This window comes from Bombus huntii, chromosome 5, assembly GCF_024542735.1.
Source record: "Bombus huntii isolate Logan2020A chromosome 5, iyBomHunt1.1, whole genome shotgun sequence".
NCBI lineage: Eukaryota > Metazoa > Arthropoda > Insecta > Hymenoptera > Apidae > Bombus > Bombus huntii.
In genome coordinates, this window is record NC_066242.1 from 17,192,872 (window position 1) to 17,211,134 (window position 18,263).

At 33.1% G+C, this 18,263-nt stretch overlaps 2 protein-coding genes across 2 annotated transcripts; one reads left to right on the forward strand and one right to left on the reverse strand.

The window, feature by feature from the left end:
- The first annotated feature begins 4,575 nt into the window (after positions 1-4,575).
- Positions 4,576-9,519, forward strand: LOC126866051 (uncharacterized). Its single transcript, XM_050619139.1, has 3 exons — positions 4,576-4,759; positions 7,717-8,079; positions 8,793-9,519. Exons 1-3 carry the CDS (start codon positions 4,699-4,701, stop codon positions 9,095-9,097), a joined length of 729 nt encoding a protein of 242 aa, XP_050475096.1. The 5' UTR covers positions 4,576-4,698; the 3' UTR covers positions 9,098-9,519.
- A 91-nt stretch (positions 9,520-9,610) lies between these two features.
- On the reverse strand, positions 9,611-16,655 carry LOC126866050 (circadian clock-controlled protein daywake-like). Its single transcript, XM_050619138.1, has 3 exons — positions 16,402-16,655; positions 14,354-14,585; positions 9,611-10,788 (listed from the first exon to the last, which is right to left on the reverse strand). The coding sequence occupies exons 1-3, from the start codon at positions 16,466-16,468 to the stop codon at positions 10,347-10,349; spliced, it is 741 nt and encodes a 246-aa protein (XP_050475095.1). The 5' UTR covers positions 16,469-16,655; the 3' UTR covers positions 9,611-10,346.
- Between the last annotated feature and the right edge of the window lie 1,608 nt (positions 16,656-18,263).

The following is an 18,263-nucleotide window of genomic DNA, read 5'->3' on the forward strand; positions in this document are numbered from 1 at the left end:
TAACTTCTGGAGAACGGTGTTGCACACCGTCGAATCGCCTGTTGCCTCCATCCATCCGTCTTTCTTCGCGATTTTCACGACTCGCTCGATGCTCGAGTTCTATCTCTTTAACGCGTTCGCTGTCGCGGCTTTCCAGAACTTTCTCGTTCGCCGCTACCGAACAAGCGGGCTGCGCACTCGACTTTCCTGTTTGGCGGAACGCGGCAACTATCGCGACGAACGGGTTGCCACTAGTTGTTTATCCGCGTTTCCTAATTTTGCTTCCTTCGAATTTGAAAACCGCGCCGCAGTGAACACGTTGGAGCAGTTTAGAGGAAGATTAAAAGTTCAAAGAGTTAGGTAGGTGGAGGGTGGAGGAACGGTAGAAGGGTGGAGAGTCAAGGGGCGGTGGATCGTTCGGACAAGACGATTCTCTTGACGAAACATCGTTTCGCCAGATTTTCGTAATTTAATAATTCGTATTTTATTTGTTACTTGGTATTTTAATAATCAAAGGAGATTTAGAATTCTCGAGGGAAATTAGGGCAGAGTGAAAATGGGAGACTTTTAGGGCAGGCACGTTTCAAGTGTTTCAACGGTTTACGGTTCGTGCGGTTGGGATGATTTTCGGGTTTTAATAGCCAAAGGCGGATTTGGAATTTTTGAAGGATGGCTAGGCATAGATAATTTCAGGAGAATGAAGAGTTTTCCATTCTCCATTCTCCATTCAGGAGAATGGAGTTTTTAAGTGTAGATAGTTTGGAGCGTTTGAGAGACGAAAAAATTGAAGCGTTTTGGGAGATTTGAAGTAAAAGAACATCGAGGAAAGATATTAAATTAAGAAACGTAGAAATTAGCAGCTCGAAACCTTCGTAGAAGGAGAAGTTGAAATTGAGAGAATTTACGGAATTCTTAATGTTCTGTGATCGTAGTTTGTTTGTCTCCTCTTGGAAAGGGTTGTTGATGCTTGTAATTGAAAATGGTACTAAAAACACGTGTAAATAAAAAAAATTATATTCCATATGGGGTACGTTAATCAAAGAAGAAGTTATTACTGAATGGGGAAGAAATACTATCAAAATAAGAATAACAAATTTGCGATACAAATGATTCTGAACGCAGAGAGACGTATGAAACGTTTAACTTTACCTTAAGAATTCATTGTGTAATAACAGACACGAGAATTATAACGTGAAGAATGTACAGTTGCAAGTGTATACGCATTTATTGCAAGAACTAGGAATGTTGTGCGAGAGAAATTGACGAACCGAGTAAAAACTTGTAAACAGTTGTAAATCACGGTAAACGTTACGTCACGCTTTCATTTAGGTTACTTGATTATGTAGTTTTTTGTAGCTCCTTGCTACATCCAGGGATTTAATAAATTAATAAAGAAATGGAAGAGTAAACGGGTGAAAGGAGGAACGGGCATGGCTGATTTACGGGGACGCGAGATTTGAATAATTCTATGGCCCACGTTAGAGATAGAAAATTTATAATAAACATAAAGATACTTGAAGATAATTGTAATTGCAAAACGCGCGATGATTAACTCGTCACATGTTGAATTGTAGATAATACTCGAACTATTAGTACCACGTACATTAATTTTTTAATCTTTGGCGGAAGAGGAAATACCATATTAATAAAAGTATTCTGAAAAAATGACTCATTTTACGCTTTTCATAAAATAAAAACAATCTTTATTTATTAACACCATTACCATACCATTAACTATCAAAAATCCCATAAGAGGGAGGGATTAACTTGTCTTCTGTGTCATTGGAAGAAACACAATTGCAAATTTCCAATTATTGTATATTATTAATTATTATATTAAATGAATTTCCTGTGCATATTATCAGATTATTTAAATTGATATCACGTTTTTTAAATTGCACAGGGTTGCAATAACAGTAATACATAGTACCAAGGGCATAACAATTAACAATCGTTACAACAGCCTGTTACTTTTTGCATAACAAATCGAACAATGTCCAAAATTGTTACGTGAGCCAGAAAGCCCTACCGTTGTCGTCCACAGATATTGCCATTGATTTAGGATATATTTTGCCACATATCGCTCGGTTAATATAACAATTTTTGCGTGTAGGACAATAAGAGTTATGCGGGTAGTTAGTTCGTAGTATTTTAGCTCTTTTTCTCCTCTTAAAGGGAATTCGCCGTTCGATTTCATCTAATTTTAGCTTCTGATTTATCAAAAATCCTGAAACCAAAAAAAAAAATTCAATTTAACTTCAGCAAAACCCGTAAGCCTAGTTTCCCGAACAAAAAATCAAAGGATTCTCATAATTTTTAATACATTTCTTCTTTTCTTATTGTCAGAACCAACGATCAGCTTTAATCGAACGTTTCCATCAATGACGTACACATTTAACTTCAGCAAAACCCGTAAGCCTAGTTTCCCGAACAAAAAATCGAAGGATTCTCATAATTTTTAATACATTTTTTCTTTTTTTATTGTCAGAACCAACGATCAGCTTTAATCGAACCAGACACGTTTCCATCAATGACGTACACATGCAATTATCTTCGAGTTGTCGACGTTTGAATACTAATCGCGATTCCAAGTAAGTATTCAGTACCACCAACCAAGTAAATATTCAGTTTTACTACCAACCAATCGTTAATAGCTATGCTAATCGATCGAAACGACAAAGTGGTCACGTAAAAAAACGATTGTTCCAAGAGAACGATCCACTGAGATCGTGTGAGTTCGATGTTCTTCCACCATAGCAAATTAGTGTATTCGTGCAGCGGCGAAGGAAGGGGATGAAAGAAGGGAGGAACAGTCGGTCGTGGCGATTTCTGCGGTTTTTACGAGGATCGTTAAGTGACGGCGAAAGTTGCAAAAGCGATCGCCGCGGTACTGGCCCTAAATTCCGCGATCCGTGACAAAATATGCGAGTAAACCCGGTCACTTACCTCGAAGCGTGATCTTAATCATCGTACCACGTTCGTGGAATAATGTTGCAACCCGATCAGGGATTTTATTAGCTGTTTCTCTACCTTTCTCGTTTTCCTCCCTTCTTTCCCTTTTCTTTTCGTTCTTAAGTTGATGAATTTAAGAAACAAGTTTGAGTTTCTCATCGAGTATCCTCTTCGCGATGTTTTCGTGTTTTTACTAGAGGAAGAATCAACTCTTGAGATTTATTAAGAGATTACAGCAAATCATCGATTTATGACGGGAATTAGTTATGCGCATAGTTTACTCAGTTTGAATATAATTCGTATGCGCGTGAATTTAACTATAGTACCAGATATAGTATCTTATTTACAATTACAACACAATTTACAAAACAAAATCCGCGATCATTTAGTTACCAACCAAATACTACGTAGATTTTCAAGCGATCTCTTTGTTCCTTATCGTATCGTCTGCGACGATTATGCCCAGCTTCGCGGCTATTTTCATGGTTTCAAAAAGTTCCTTCCGTTCCTCTTCCTTCCCCCTCCACTGTATAAATAATACAAAGAAGCGATTAACGTATTAAAGTAGAATTATAGTAAAAGAATAATTTGGAAATTGTCTCGTGGATCAATGGAGAAGAAAATGTTGTTTCTTTGCTTATACGCGAATGTATGATAAATATCATACATTTCATAAAATGTCGTATCTCCCGTATCTTGCGAAATGTCTGAAAATAAACATGTTTGTTCAGCATGAATAAAACATATTAATAATAAGTTTCAAAGAAATAAATTTAGAAAATGAATATGAAACTCGAGGTGTAAAATTAGGATAATGATTAAATCAAGAGACGTTATTTCTTAAAATAAAATATTATATTGCAAAAGATCTGAGGATCGTCTGACAACTACCAATCCATTTCACCCTACTCGCTTGTAGTTTTTCACTTTTTTATCGCGAGAATAACGATAAGAAACTTTTCTTACAAAAAAAGTAGGAAAGAAAGAGTACTAAATACAGTACTTAAAGTACTTAAAAAATAATTATGCTTTCTGTACTAGTGTACGATTAAAAAAACAAGTCATAATTCTTGGTCTGTGAATCGAGAAGTACTTCTGGCTACAAACCATACGCTTTCTCACGTTCTTTTATATTTCCTCCCCTCTTATAATAACCATAACCATATCATAGTTCAATGAAAGATAAGTTCAATAACAATGATAATTTAATTCCTTGTTCTTCTTTGTAAAAATAATATAGCTAAAAATCTGTCAAATATTTCCTATTCCGTCGTCTCGGAACAAAAATATTGTAATATTACGATAACAACAAAATAAATCTAGCACTTACACGCAAACAGATGGAACAAAGAAGAGAAACAAGATGGAAAAAAGAAAGGAATAACGTGAGTCGAAATATCAATTATATAAATATTATATTAAATAGTACTTACACGTAAACACATGGAACAAAGAAGAAAAACAAGATGGAAAAAGGAGGAATAGCGTGAAATATCAATTACATAAATATTTATTATACTCATTAAAATTCTAAATTGAAACGGACTAATTGATAAAACAAACTCAGTGGGGGAAGACTCTTCCTATGTTTTTTTGTAATCACGACTGTCGTGGACTTTGATGATTCAGAATCGTTGTCGATTCAGCATACCCTGAGAGTATATATAAGAGGTTGGCAGACGGCCGAAGATCAGTTCCGATTTCTGCAGAAAAACGGAGATCTGTGATCATTTCCGCTCTTAATATTGAATCTGACAGAACGAAAGAATGTTGTCCAGGTCGCTTCTCTTTCTGACGATTGTTGTTGGATTTGTGGCAGCTGAAGTTCGTAAGTAAATTTCAAGTTCGATATGATTTTTTCGTTTTTTTTTTTAATAAAACAATATATCTCACTTAAACTTCTTATACACTTGAAAGCTTGTTAAATAATATTTTAGATTTCTTTAAAATAAAAATTTATACTTATAAATAAGATTCTAGATTTTTAGACATAAGATTTAGAAAATTATGGTGATCAGAAAGTTGAAAGAAGGGAAAAGAATAGGATAGCTGAAAGTTGAAAATAAAACGTCAGTTACTTACATATGTGGTGTGTTAATTAATTTACATATATAAATTATATTGTGTATTATATTATTATATTACTAAATATTAATTGTATAGAATATTTGTATAGATCAAGCAGAATTCATATATTCCGAGAAGGCAAACGTTAATTTAAATAAACAGACAAATATAGATTGTATAAATATTATTGTAAAAATCATAACAGTTAATTAAACTACAGTTTACCAATTAATATCGGTGAAAAATTCGCTTATTTTTTATTTTAGAGTTAGTTAGTTTGGGAGTTGTTTCAGATCTCTTCTCGTCCTTCATTTTCCGGTAAACCAGTTAGTAGGAAAAATAGTAAAACTTGAGAAAGCCTTTAATATTTAATTTACTCTTTGATATTGTGATTAATCTTTGATAAAATCTATAATCCTGCATTAGTGTTTATCGAATATTCGATAAATGTGTAATAAGACGTAATGCAGAATAAAGTATCAAATGTCACAATATATAGAAATATATATACGTACACTAAGTATAATTTTACGTTAAATATTGACACTGAAAACTCGCACTGCAACGCGAAACAGACACTTTGAAGCGTTGCTAAAATAATAGACAAACACGTTGTAACTTCCTCTAAATTTAATATTCTTTACTGTGAATTATTTTAGTCAATTCAACGGTAAAACAAATATAATTCCACTGTAACGAATACAACCATGAATTCAACGAAAATACAAGCAACGTTTATCAAAATACAATTTCAAGTGCATAATACGGATAGATACGATTTAGAAGAAATCATTTTATCGTGACTTAAACGCATCGTATCGATAGAGCTAATGAATCAGAATCATGTAACAGGACATAAAATAAAGATAAATAAAAAAATGAGGAAAAGGCTTTTTCATACTGATATTTTAATTAAGCGGTTATAGATTATTAATACACGGATATGTCGAGGATATCCATAAATGAATAAATATCATGGACGACATGAAGGCTGTGCATCGTAACACAGAAGAAAACTTTGCATGCCATACAATTACTATCAATGCTGTCGAAAACCAGGAAGCTCGCAAATCCGATTGCGCATAGAATTTAAAGAATTACAGTTTACAACAGATTGGTAAAATATGTTAAACGTTGAGTGTTGAATATTTATTTGCGTAGGTGAAAACATTTTACGAAATTGTATGTTAACTTAACTTATCTAAGATGATCTAGTCGACTGAAAAGTAGCATTAAAGTGAGAATATTTTACGCAATTTGTACATTACGTTATACACTGTATATTAAATGATGTATTTCACAATTAAATTCATTGCATGAAAATAGAACACCGACATATGTAAGTAGATGTAATAACTTAAATATAAGATATAAATATAAAGAAAAAGGAATGCATCAAACGTATCGGTCTAGAATTTGAAATATCTACATCTCTTTTATCTCCTTTTATCTCTTTACGAAGAATACAATTTTCCTTATTGAATTGAATATATAACATAAATATATACGTCGTATATATACGTAAATATAAATTATACGTAGCTATCGTCTTAGTCGTAAATGTGAAAATAAAAACTAAAAATCTGAAAAACAGGAAATAAAGTAATCGTTCGTGCCAGCAGAAACATACCCTAGAGGGATAGTTATTTAATCGGTCAGTAACACCTATAAACGAATAACAATTTTATATATCATGTGTTGAATTTTTAAGAAGAATGGTAGTCTATTGAAAAATATTCTTAAGAAAAAGTTAAAAAAGAGGAATATCTATCCAAATAGACTAATTATCAGAGTACTTTACGTAATCGACTTGGAATTGCTAATCATTCTGCATTTGTACAACATTTAAAATTAATTTCCTTGCAAAAAAAAAAAAGTAAACGCGTGTGTTCCTGGAAATCCATGTTTCTCCTCCCTCCTGTCCTGCATAAAGTATCTTGATTTTTCGTCTTTATGATAAAATATTAGGGAAAATGAATTAGGAGAAAACAAAGAAGATTAGAAATAAAAAATATCAAATTGCCAAAAAATTGAGAACGAACTCGTATACTTTAAACTTCAGAGGAATGAAAATACGTAATAAGTAATTTCAAGTAGCAGGATGATAAATTTTTAATTATCGACCCAACCACTTTCTTCACAGAAATAAATATATAATTCTACGGAAAATATACCTTACAAGAAAAGGATTAAGAATAATAATTTTCTTTTACTGCTCTTTCCCCTTAACGGGTTTGAGGGATTTCCGTGTCCTTAACAAAATGCCTTACAGTATCCTTAAGTTACCTTATCAACTAACTTATTTTCTTATTATTGAGTTGGCAACTAAGTAATTGCGGATTTTATCAATACCACCTAATGACAAAATCCGCAATCACTTAGTTACCAATCCAATATTTACCTGTCCAACTATCTTGCTTCCAATCGCTCAGGTTCTACGGTCATCGAGTGTTCCCAGGATTTCCATTTCCTCTTACGCTCTAATATCTCGTGCCAACGGTGACTCTGATTATTTCCTTTTCCTTTTGTCATTTCTCATTTTTCGTTTCTTCTTTTTTCTCTGTTTAACAGTATAAAAGAATATAAAATCTTGCAAAGATCGAAATAAGAATATTCAGGGCCCGATATTACAAAAACACTAGAATATAATCGTAACTGATGTTTCGAAGAATAAGATTGAAAGATAAATATTGATAAATCTGATAACCATCTTTGCAGCTCCTTACATACATATTTGCGGCATGAAAAATCCAAATCTCGATGACTGCGTCATCAAGAGCGTGGCTGGTTTAGCCAAGAAACTCGCCGCTGGTATACCAGAGTTGGATGTTCCACGAACAGACCCAATGGCAATCGGGGACATGACACTTATTGACGTCGAAAACTTTAAGGCCATTGGATCCGACGTAACACTCACTGGCTTATTGACGTATCATATAAATAGTCTGCACTTAGATCTCGAGAAGCGCCAAGTAGACATCGATCTGAATTTGGATGAAGCTAAAATAGATGGCAATTACAATATTAGCGCTAAGATCTTGATCCCTATAAATGGAAGAGGACCTCTCACCTTTACCACAAGTAAGTTAAAGAATTATACGTACGTTTCATCGTATCGTTATGTAATTTTTTTATATTTAGAAAATATTAATTCGTTCGGTCTAACTCCTGGCGATGCGCACGAGTCATAAGGCATATTATTATACGAGTATAATTCAAGTAAACTGTAGAATACGTACGAACTTTGTATATACGTCATTTTCAAAATAACAATATCCGCGCGTTAAAAGAAGTATTTCTGGATTCTATTCGTAAAAACTTGTAACGTGTTGTAAGAAACAGCTACAAATTTGGTCTAAGCCAAAGTGAAGTTGAACTTATAAAATTATGGATACGGGTACATTGGCTCGAGAAACTACATATTTGGATACTTGTCATAGAAAAATTCTGTACGCATATTGTATGCGCTATATAAATTTCAAGAGGGTTGCTCCATGCCAAACGGGCCACTTAGAGATGAAATATGCTACAGTCCGTGTGAAATTAGCCAGAGTTTGAATCGATATTTTATTGATTTCGAATTTGTTTAAGAAATACGAACCTTCGAATTTCGCAACGCTCGCCCATTTTTACAAAGTCGGTTTATAATTGCTTCGATACGATTCATTCGAGAAAAGATCGGAAGAAATCGACTGTTATCGATCCGCTCTAGCCATTCCCCTCGCCTCGCGTTCACCGTCAAAACCGCAACTGAAAAATTTTTCCGTAACGATAATTACAAACTCGCTTTACAGATGACGTAAACGTAAAGATAAAATTGTTGTACAACCTGGTCGAACACGCTGGAAAACAGTATGTCTACTTCTCGTCGATGACCACGCACTTGAACGTCAAGGATTATACCATCAAATACGAGCCGGAAAATTTCGACAAAACTCTGCAAGATGCGTTCAAACAGGCGGTTGGCCACAATAATCGGGAAATATTGGAAATGACCAGACCTCATTTGGAGAAAGCCATTTCCCAGAGATGCCTAGAAATATCTAACAAGATCTGCAAGCATTTCTCTTACGACGAACTTCTCCCCGATCGGGAGTAAACGAGATCGTTAAGAGATCGCTGCGAAAATCCCTGTGAAATAAAAGGAAATAGCTGTTGGAACGAAATAAGCGGTTGAGTTACGTTTCCCATGAAATAAACCGTTCGTTATTCGAATATTTTTTTAACCATATATTAGCCACGGCGTTTATCGATGATAAATTTGTCAACATCTTTAGAGCGACTGAAATAACATAAATTTCGCGCATTAAAAAATTGTCAACTATGTGAGTGATTTAAATCACATATTCGTTATTCTTGTAATTAATTTTCTTTTTATGTATTTTATTGAAATTATATCCTTGTTAAACGTTCTACGATATTCTGTAAAAAATGTACCTTACACGCTTATTAGTAAAAAATACGCATTTCTGAAAATATTTGATACAATTGTTTATTGTGATAATAAATTGTATAAAATCATTTTATACTTTTGTTTATTATCTTACCAATTTCTTGTATTAATATCGTTCTACATAATTAACCAAAAACAGATGTAACTGTAAACGTAATGTAAAATTAATTTCTTTATTTGACTCACATATTGCCCCCTTAAGCACTATACAGATAACTATTTTTTTTTTTTTCAAAATTCATCGCAAAGTATTGCAATAATCACAAAACATCGAAGATGGCAACTGAAGAATTACAATATTACAAATGTATTTTTAAATTAATTAAGAAAGAAAATACAAACGATACCGCAATAATAATTGCAAACGGAAGATAGAAAACTCAATGAAAGAAACTAACATATTAACGCGATTATTACGAACGGTAGCGAAAAAGTATAAGTTCGTCTTATATATTTCGTCACCAGACTGCGAGTATTGATGCATTTACACTAAAAAAAACAAAACAAAAAAAAATAGAATTTATGCAGAAATTTGTTCCATCCACACGTTATAAACTACTTATGTACATATACTATTTGGATATTTCATATATTTGCCGTATTACATGTATTCTATGCATATTTTTACATTTTTCAATTTCCCATAAAATGCACAAAAATCCGTAATGTACCCGACACTCGCATTTTTTCATCTTTCAAACGAATAAGTACAATAATCTCCTGCAATCTCGCCAACATAATTCGAAAGCAAAATCATAATTCCAGATTTAAGAATACTAAGAAATCTTCTTTGTCGTTTACTAACATACTTCAATGAATTTCTTTAAAAATGACATAGATCATCTCACTGTGGTCAATGCTCGATCATTGATTTACGATATTTTTTGGTACGTTTTTACGATTCTGGGAAAAGCATCTCGTAAGTAAACTCTTGCAGGATACCGTTTGTAATCCCTGTGAACGTGTTGGAAATAGCGCTCTCGATAGATGGCTTTATCTCTTTCATAAAGGAGTCGAAGTTGCTGTTGATGGCGGTGTTAACAGCTTCGCCAAGAACTGGATCACCGCCGAACAGATTTCGCAGATTCAGTTTACCACCTCCTACCGAGATTCTGGTTTTAAGTTCGGTCAGTTTCAGATAATTTTCACCGTCGCTTCTCTTTGACACCTGCATCTGCAGTTTCACCAGCGCCTTGCAATTTGTAAAATCGCCAGTCATCGGCCCGCTTCCTCGAATCTGAAGAAGGATTACTCGTCCATCCACGTCGTAATTTCCTTCGATAGAAAGATGTGGAAGGTCTAGCTCGACTACGAAGTTTAGGGTGTCCAAATTGGCTCTGCGGAAAATTGAGTGTATGAAGGATTGAAAGAATACAAGAATTTCTTAAAATTTTAAAGCGTTGAACGTCAACGTGGACTCCGATGAGCCAGGTTGAAAAAGATGCGCGGATACGGTATATACAGGGTGGTTGGTAACTGGTGGTACAAGCGGAAAGGGGGCGATTCTACGCGAAAAAAGAAGTCGAAAATATAGAATAACAATTTTTCGTTCGAGGCTTGGTTTTCGAGAAAATCGACTTTGAATTTTCGGTCGGTACGCGTGCACTTTATCGCGTCTCGTTATAACGGATCTCACTGTAGATCGTTGTCTGGATTGACGTTATTTTTTTAATTTTTTTAATTTTTATTCTATATTTTCGACTTCTTTTTTCGCGTAGAATCCCCCCCCCCCTTTCCGCTTGTACCACCAGTTACTAACCACCCTGTATATTTTACGAAAATATACGTTACGGTGCAGTATATCTCGATTTATTCCGATATTCTCAGGATAAAATGTATAAAAATCTCGTGGCGATCGAAGAATATTTCCTTTTATAATTTTATATAATTTCCTATGCTCGTAAAGAACTTTTAGTTAAAATAGAAACGATTCTGATTGATAGAAACAAGGAGAATCGTTTGATTAATAAATTACACGTCACTGACATTCATCGTTTCCAAACATACGGTTTCCATCCCTTTTTACAATTCACCTGTCACGTTCGCCATACAAATTATTTCCAACTAGAGTCACAGCAGTTCGTGTCACGGTCACTCGCGCATATGCGGAATACAAAGAGAGGATCTCTTACTGTTGTTTTATTTATTCGTTTATGAGTCACCCCGTCGGGAATCAATCATCACCAATGAATTGCATCTGATTTTCAAGACTTAAGGACGATAAATAACGAAGTATGAGACGAAACGTTGAAAAAGATATAAACCAGAGAAAGGGGAAATATAAAAAATGTGAAAGATGATTAATACTAGAACTACCATACCAGTCAAATTGATCGGTTTTACAATTTTATTTTAAAATTCCTACTTTATGTTATATCTTTTTTCCGCAATGATGTAACGACTTTCGCAACGATAACTAAAAGAATAATATAATGAATTTTATTTTGTTTTTTATGTATTCAAACTGAAACTAATTTTGTATCAAGACTACTTATACCAATACCAGTGAAAATTACTGCTACTTGTCAAAGTGTAAAAGGTTCCTACAATGTGTTTATCGAACCCCATTTAATCAGTTTCCTCGTTTTCAACAACTTGCCACGCGTTTTTCAAATTTTTACCGCCTATCATTCGATATGATGATATCGGTTATCGGGAAAATTCCGGATCGATCGCTAGATGCTAACACTAAAAATACCACACCAGTCAAATTGGCTGGTTTTACAGTTTTATTTGAAAATTCCTACTTTATGTTATATCTTTTTTCCGCAATGATATAATGACTTTCGCGAAGATAACTAAAAAAATAATATAATGAGTTTACCAGTGAAAATTACTGGTACTTGTCAAAGTGTAAAAGGGTCCTGCAATCTGTTCATCGAATCCCAATTAACCAGTTTCCTCGGTTTGTACAATTTGCTACGCGTTTTTCGAATTTTTACTGCGTATAATTCATTATAATTCATTCTTCTATATTTTTAAAAAATTACGATAAATTAGGTAATCCCGATACCAAAGAATGGAATTTTTTAGGTTTCCGATTATCCGAATTCTCTGGAACATTTGAAATTAATTCGTTTCTCCTCGAGTCCAAGTTCGTCTTCGCGAACATACTTAACTGCTACGCTATACGACGTCGTCATTTCCGAATGTCATTTCAAGGCAGGTCGTTCATCGCCGAGTTCATAACATGTGTCATTACCCGGTTAATTTGACATAATGACGGAAGCCAAGTTTGTTTTATGAAACCTGCTACGCAATCTTCCTTCATATTCACTGAAACTCGTCTCGAATAATTAACTTACAGTACTGACAGTAGGTAAATCGAATTTTGCAACAACATCATTATTTTCGTAATAAACAAACTTTGTACAGTCTATTGTAAAGGGAAACATAGCAAGTTTCTAGCAATTTTAATTCACAGTCAAAATTCTATTATATACGATACTTGATACTTGTGAAATTTACTGAATACTTGAAATATTAATAACTTCATCTTTACGACGCAGAGGTACAAAAGCTAAAGTGAATTATTTTAATTATTTAAAATTTTAAATAATCGTGATCTTGTCACTTCTCGAACATGAATGCCATGCTATGATAAAAACTGATGATTGATGAATCAACGACACGTTATAGCGTCTAGACACAACGATTCTTTCACTGTTATACAGACACATCGTTCATAATCAAGATTACAACTCAGACACAACAATGATGCTCGAATCTGACATTTTCCCTGATCCTATCGACTTTCTATTACGCAAACTTAATCATATCATAAATCAGTCGCATTTACATAATTCGTAGCACATTAAATTTTATAATAAACGACGTAACGCGTTACAACTGTAAAAGTGGAAAATTCGTCGATAAAAATTCGCTAGTAATATCTTTACTTATGGAATTTCTTTTAATTCTAATTTTTTTAAAATACGTGTATCAACAATGCCTATACAGTGAATATTTTTATATTTTTACAAACACAGGGAAAGAACCGAAGCTTAAATAGAAATTCTTCTCGTACAAAACTTATACAGGGTGGTTGGTAATTGGTGGTACAAGCGGAAAGGGGGTGATTCTACGCGAAAAAAGAAGTCGAAAATATAGAATAAAAATTAAAAAAATTAAAAAAATAACGTCAATCGAGACAACGATCTACAGTGAGATCCGTTATAACGAGACGCGATAAAGTGCACGCGTACCGACCGAAAATTCAAAGTCGATTTTCTCGAAAACAAAGCCTCGAACGAAAAATTGTTATTCTATATTTTCGACTTCTTTTTTCGCGTAGAATCACCCCCTTTCCGCTTGTACCACCAGTTACCAACCACCCTGTATATTTGCGTATTTAAATGTATATCATACGATCTAGTTGTTAAAAGTATTTAAAAATATCACAGCAAAATATAATGTATCTCTCTTTAAGCGTGAAATATCAGACTTGTTAGGACGTATCATCGTATTCTTACAACAATTTAGAATCTAATGACCATTGTATATTGACTGGAAACATAAATAGTTTACGATCGGATATATTCTCAGCCGCTTCGGTTTATCGAAACATCTTGTAATTGCGGGATTCAGTGAGATCGAGAATGAAGCAACAAAGATATTATCAAGATGGGAAATGTTGCAATTATGGCAATTGATAGATCTTTGAACGATATAATATAATCTTGAATTTCCAGAAAAGTTATCGCGTGAACATTTATACCACGCGAACTGCAAACAACACGAAGAACTTCACTATTTAATCTCGTCGAAATAATTCTAACTTCAAATATGTAACTGGTTGGATTAAGAGGAATAAATCGTAATTTTTCAATTTTCTTCCACTTTGAATCTTTCAGATATTACAAATTATGAAAAGTTTCTTTTCTTATTGATTTTGCTACTTACTTCAACTTCAATAACGTGAAGTTACTGGCGCCATGAACGGTGACATTCTTCAGCATCAATTTGATGTTCCCTCCTGACGTGCCTACCAATTCGTCCAATTCCAATGGTTCCAAAGATGGTATTTTATATTCTGGTACTCCAGTTTTCAATTTGGGTTTAAGGCTATTCACACTTGCTTTTATGCAATCGGCCAAGTTCGGATCGTTCTTCTTGCAAACGTGAATGAAATCGGCTGCATGCAATTTAACAAACAAGTATTAATTATTATTTAATCACGAAATCAATATCAATGACGAAACATCTAAATCGATGATTAAATCTAAATGTCGACTGTAATTTTTCATTTTAAAATGTTTCTTCTTCTTCTTCTTGCTACAAAATGGTAGAATGGAAATTAAAATTTAAATGATTTTTATTTAATCGAAGATAAATTCAATAGTAACGTTTTTCCATAAATATGTAAATTACATCGAACATGGAGCGTGAAATGCGACAGTAAGTAGAATATGTTAACAAACAAATGTCAGCTGAAAGAATAAAACGAAAAGATAAAAAAGAAGACTACGAAGAAATATAATCATTTAAAATCTCAGTAATCCCGAAAATATAGCTAGCAATAAATAATTTTTATTTTACGTTTAATTTACAATTGTGAACGATAAATCGGAGAAAAAGCAATTTTACGAAAAATTTTAAAAATGTCTTTAATATTCTTCTAAATCGATAAAAATTGCTGGAATACAATTTCTTTGGATTCAATTACTAGAAAGTTAATTAATATTCAATATTTATATCGTTTTCATAGAATTAAATCATACATCTAGTTATATGCCCATACGTCCAGTTGCTTTTTCTGTAATGCAAATACAAACTCGAGATAAGTTATTATTTATCTTCTGAAATTTTCAAAAAGCAACATGACGATACTAATTACAACTTACAAATGTATGAATTCTTGTCAGGTTTACCTTGTGGTACTTTGTAACAAATTAATGACTAAACACAATCAATGTAAATTACCTGTGACAAAGATTAATAGAAACTTTTCGTTTTAAAAACTGATTATTCTCAACGCGAGAATTGATTGTAATTTTAATAAATAAATAAAAAAAAAAAAAGAAGAAAACTGATTGATCATAAGTAACTTATGTGATTTAACGTATTGCATGTATTAAAAATTGTAGAAAATATAGAATAGATAAAAAACAAATATGTTTTCAAATATGAAAATATACAATTAGAAAGACTTGAAAATTAATAATACAATTTTTTTTGTAAATACAGTTCCTATGCATCTCACTTTCGAGAAAAATGCAGCTATTTCCTGTATTATATTGCTCACATACTCGGCTAAATTATTAAGATTAGAATGTCCATTGAAATGCGTACGTAGTAGGTGTACATACATACATTAAAATTAATTATGTGATTCATCGACTACGTGCACCCAATGACTAATTACGATTTAAAATAATCTTCCCTATCTGACTTATAATTTGAAAACTACACTGAATCTAAAAGTAAGGTAGCTTCTTAAATAGGAAATGAGATTTGATAATACCACCACGTTAATTTTTAAATGACAGCTTTGTCGTTTTATAAAATTCTCGCAAACGATAAAATTATCGTGCACACATATCCATAATTTGGCAAATCAAATTAAACGTCAAAATTACGCGCGTGTTTCAATTCGTTGCTCCAGACGATACGACACATTTTCGTTTAACAGTTTCCTACAAAACTACAATAGTCACGTAAACGAATTTTCTTGTAGAATAAAATTTCAGACTCGTTCTAAAAACTTATCGATCGCACGTTAAAATATCACGTATGAAAATATTCGAAAATCCACGGTGTATTCCAAAAATATCGTAAATCGATAAATCATCGAAGATCATAAACCTTCGACTATAAATCACCAAAATTCGTGCTACGTTGCACGTAAAATTCGACCGAATTATAGATGTAGCCGAACTATAAATGAAAACCTAAGCGATAAAATTAAAAGAGATTGATCGAAAGAATAAAAATTGCAAAGTGTCACTTACGTAGTTCGTGCGCGAAAGTAACGCCAAAAATCGCCACGATCAATCCGGCTAGCACGATTGTCTTCATTTCTTCTTCTTAAAGATTAATTTCTTGGGTGGAAGAAAATTTTGTTAAAGAGTTAAAATAAATATAAAAGTATATCTCGATCGTTGTAACGGAGAATCTCGAATGAGAACGATCGCGAATGAAAGAGCAGGGCTGTTTAGTCACCCACGAATGATCAGATCGTCGGTCTACAAGTGAATAACGCGGAGGTCAGTCTCAAGTCCTTATAGTTCTACCTTTCTCCCCTCTCTGCTGTTATTCGTCGATGATACTTGCTCTAGAGCATCCAGATCAACGTGCTGGAGGACATTACGAATTCTCAACATGTGATCTTGACAAGGCGTGTGTTGCGATATTTTTTATCTTATACACGTTAAAATGTGCATATTCATGCGAGCTATACATTCTACAACTCAATTTATCTTTCCATTAATTACTCGGACGAAGTTTAATCCGTTAAAGGTCAGTGTCGTATTAACGCGATTTATTTGCAATTTTTGTTAGTTTATCTACGTTATTTATTACATATGAAATAACACACGCGTATTGTAATAATATACACGTGATATAACTATAATAATATTATATAATAACGACGAAAGAAAAAATTCATAAAATTCTTGAAATTTCCAATTATAATTCGTTCTCGACCAAACTATTTCAATGTTTATCGGAGATTTACGAATTACGAAACATTTACCCTACATTATGCAAGTATGACAGACTAGCTTTATTTTTTTAATCGCGGAAATCTATTCTGTTTTTATAGTTTGTAAATTACTTCATTTCCGTTTCCCAATGATGTTGCGTTTCCACGTTATTATGTCTTGTACCTACTACGCCACTACGTGATCGATAATGAACTTCCTGTTGAGCGAATTCGCTTATCCGAACATGAAATTGTATTATTTCAGCGAGAAATGATAGATTGCGGGGGAAGTCAGTGAACCTTAGTTACATAAATTATTTGTCCTTCGTTGACTTTTAAGTAAATGGAATTCTATTACATTGATGTATTTAAAGATTCGTTCGAGATGTACAAGCAGTGTCTAAGAGGAAATTCCAAGATCTAATGGATCCTAGAGTGCTCTAATGCTTGAATTTCTAATACATACGTTTTTAAATTTGACTTTTTCATTTTACTTTGGCATGTCGAGTACAAGAATTTTATTTCGAATGGATCAGTCGTTGAAATTAATGCAGAATATGGTTTAAACGATTATAAAAAAATCTACAAACTTTCAAAATCTGAGCATAATAATGATAATACTTTACTTTGCTTCCATCTCGTTGTTAATTTCATCTATAGTTGTTCACCTTCGTGTTCGCCAACGAACATTTAAAATTTCTGTTTTATTCATAAGATTTTCAATTCACATTTTCATTCGTATAATGATGTTTCCATAGATCTTCCTTACAACGAGTTAACCATACATCTTCATATTTTTTCGATTAATTTCCATCATTATGCAATACAAAAAGAAACAAAACTGTTGGCTCGTGTTGACTCATTCCTGAAAAATGCAACGACACCTAAGGAAAACTTTTTCTCCTATCCAAGATTTTTTCTGTCTTGTCATCATCACCTACAATGTTTTTCAATTTCCATCATAAAAACTGATAAACTATCTCGCCTGCGACGCAATTCGCTACTATTTCAATAAAAACATTGAATAAGTAGGTGGTTAATCGTCATCTTGCACTGTTTAATTACTTAATACCAATATCCATATGCAGTAGGATGATCATATTGTTGTTAAAGCCACTTGCATTAAATGATGATTTCACACTAATTTTCAAATGAAAATCTAGTCGT

Coding starts and splice junctions, on each gene's coding strand:
- LOC126866051 (XM_050619139.1), top strand. CDS start 4,699: ATGTTGTCCAGGTCGCTTCTCTTTCTGACGATTGTTGTTGGATTTGTG. Junction 4,760..7,716: donor ATTTGTGGCAGCTGAAGTTC/GTAAGTAAATTT, acceptor CCATCTTTGCAG/CTCCTTACATACATATTTGC. Junction 8,080..8,792: donor ACCTCTCACCTTTACCACAA/GTAAGTTAAAGA, acceptor CTCGCTTTACAG/ATGACGTAAACGTAAAGATA.
- LOC126866050 (XM_050619138.1), bottom strand. CDS start 16,468: ATGAAGACAATCGTGCTAGCCGGATTGATCGTGGCGATTTTTGGCGTT. Junction 14,586..16,401: donor TACTTTCGCGCACGAACTAC/GTAAGTGACACT, acceptor AATTGCATGCAG/CCGATTTCATTCACGTTTGC. Junction 10,789..14,353: donor TTCACGTTATTGAAGTTGAA/GTAAGTAGCAAA, acceptor AATTTTCCGCAG/AGCCAATTTGGACACCCTAA.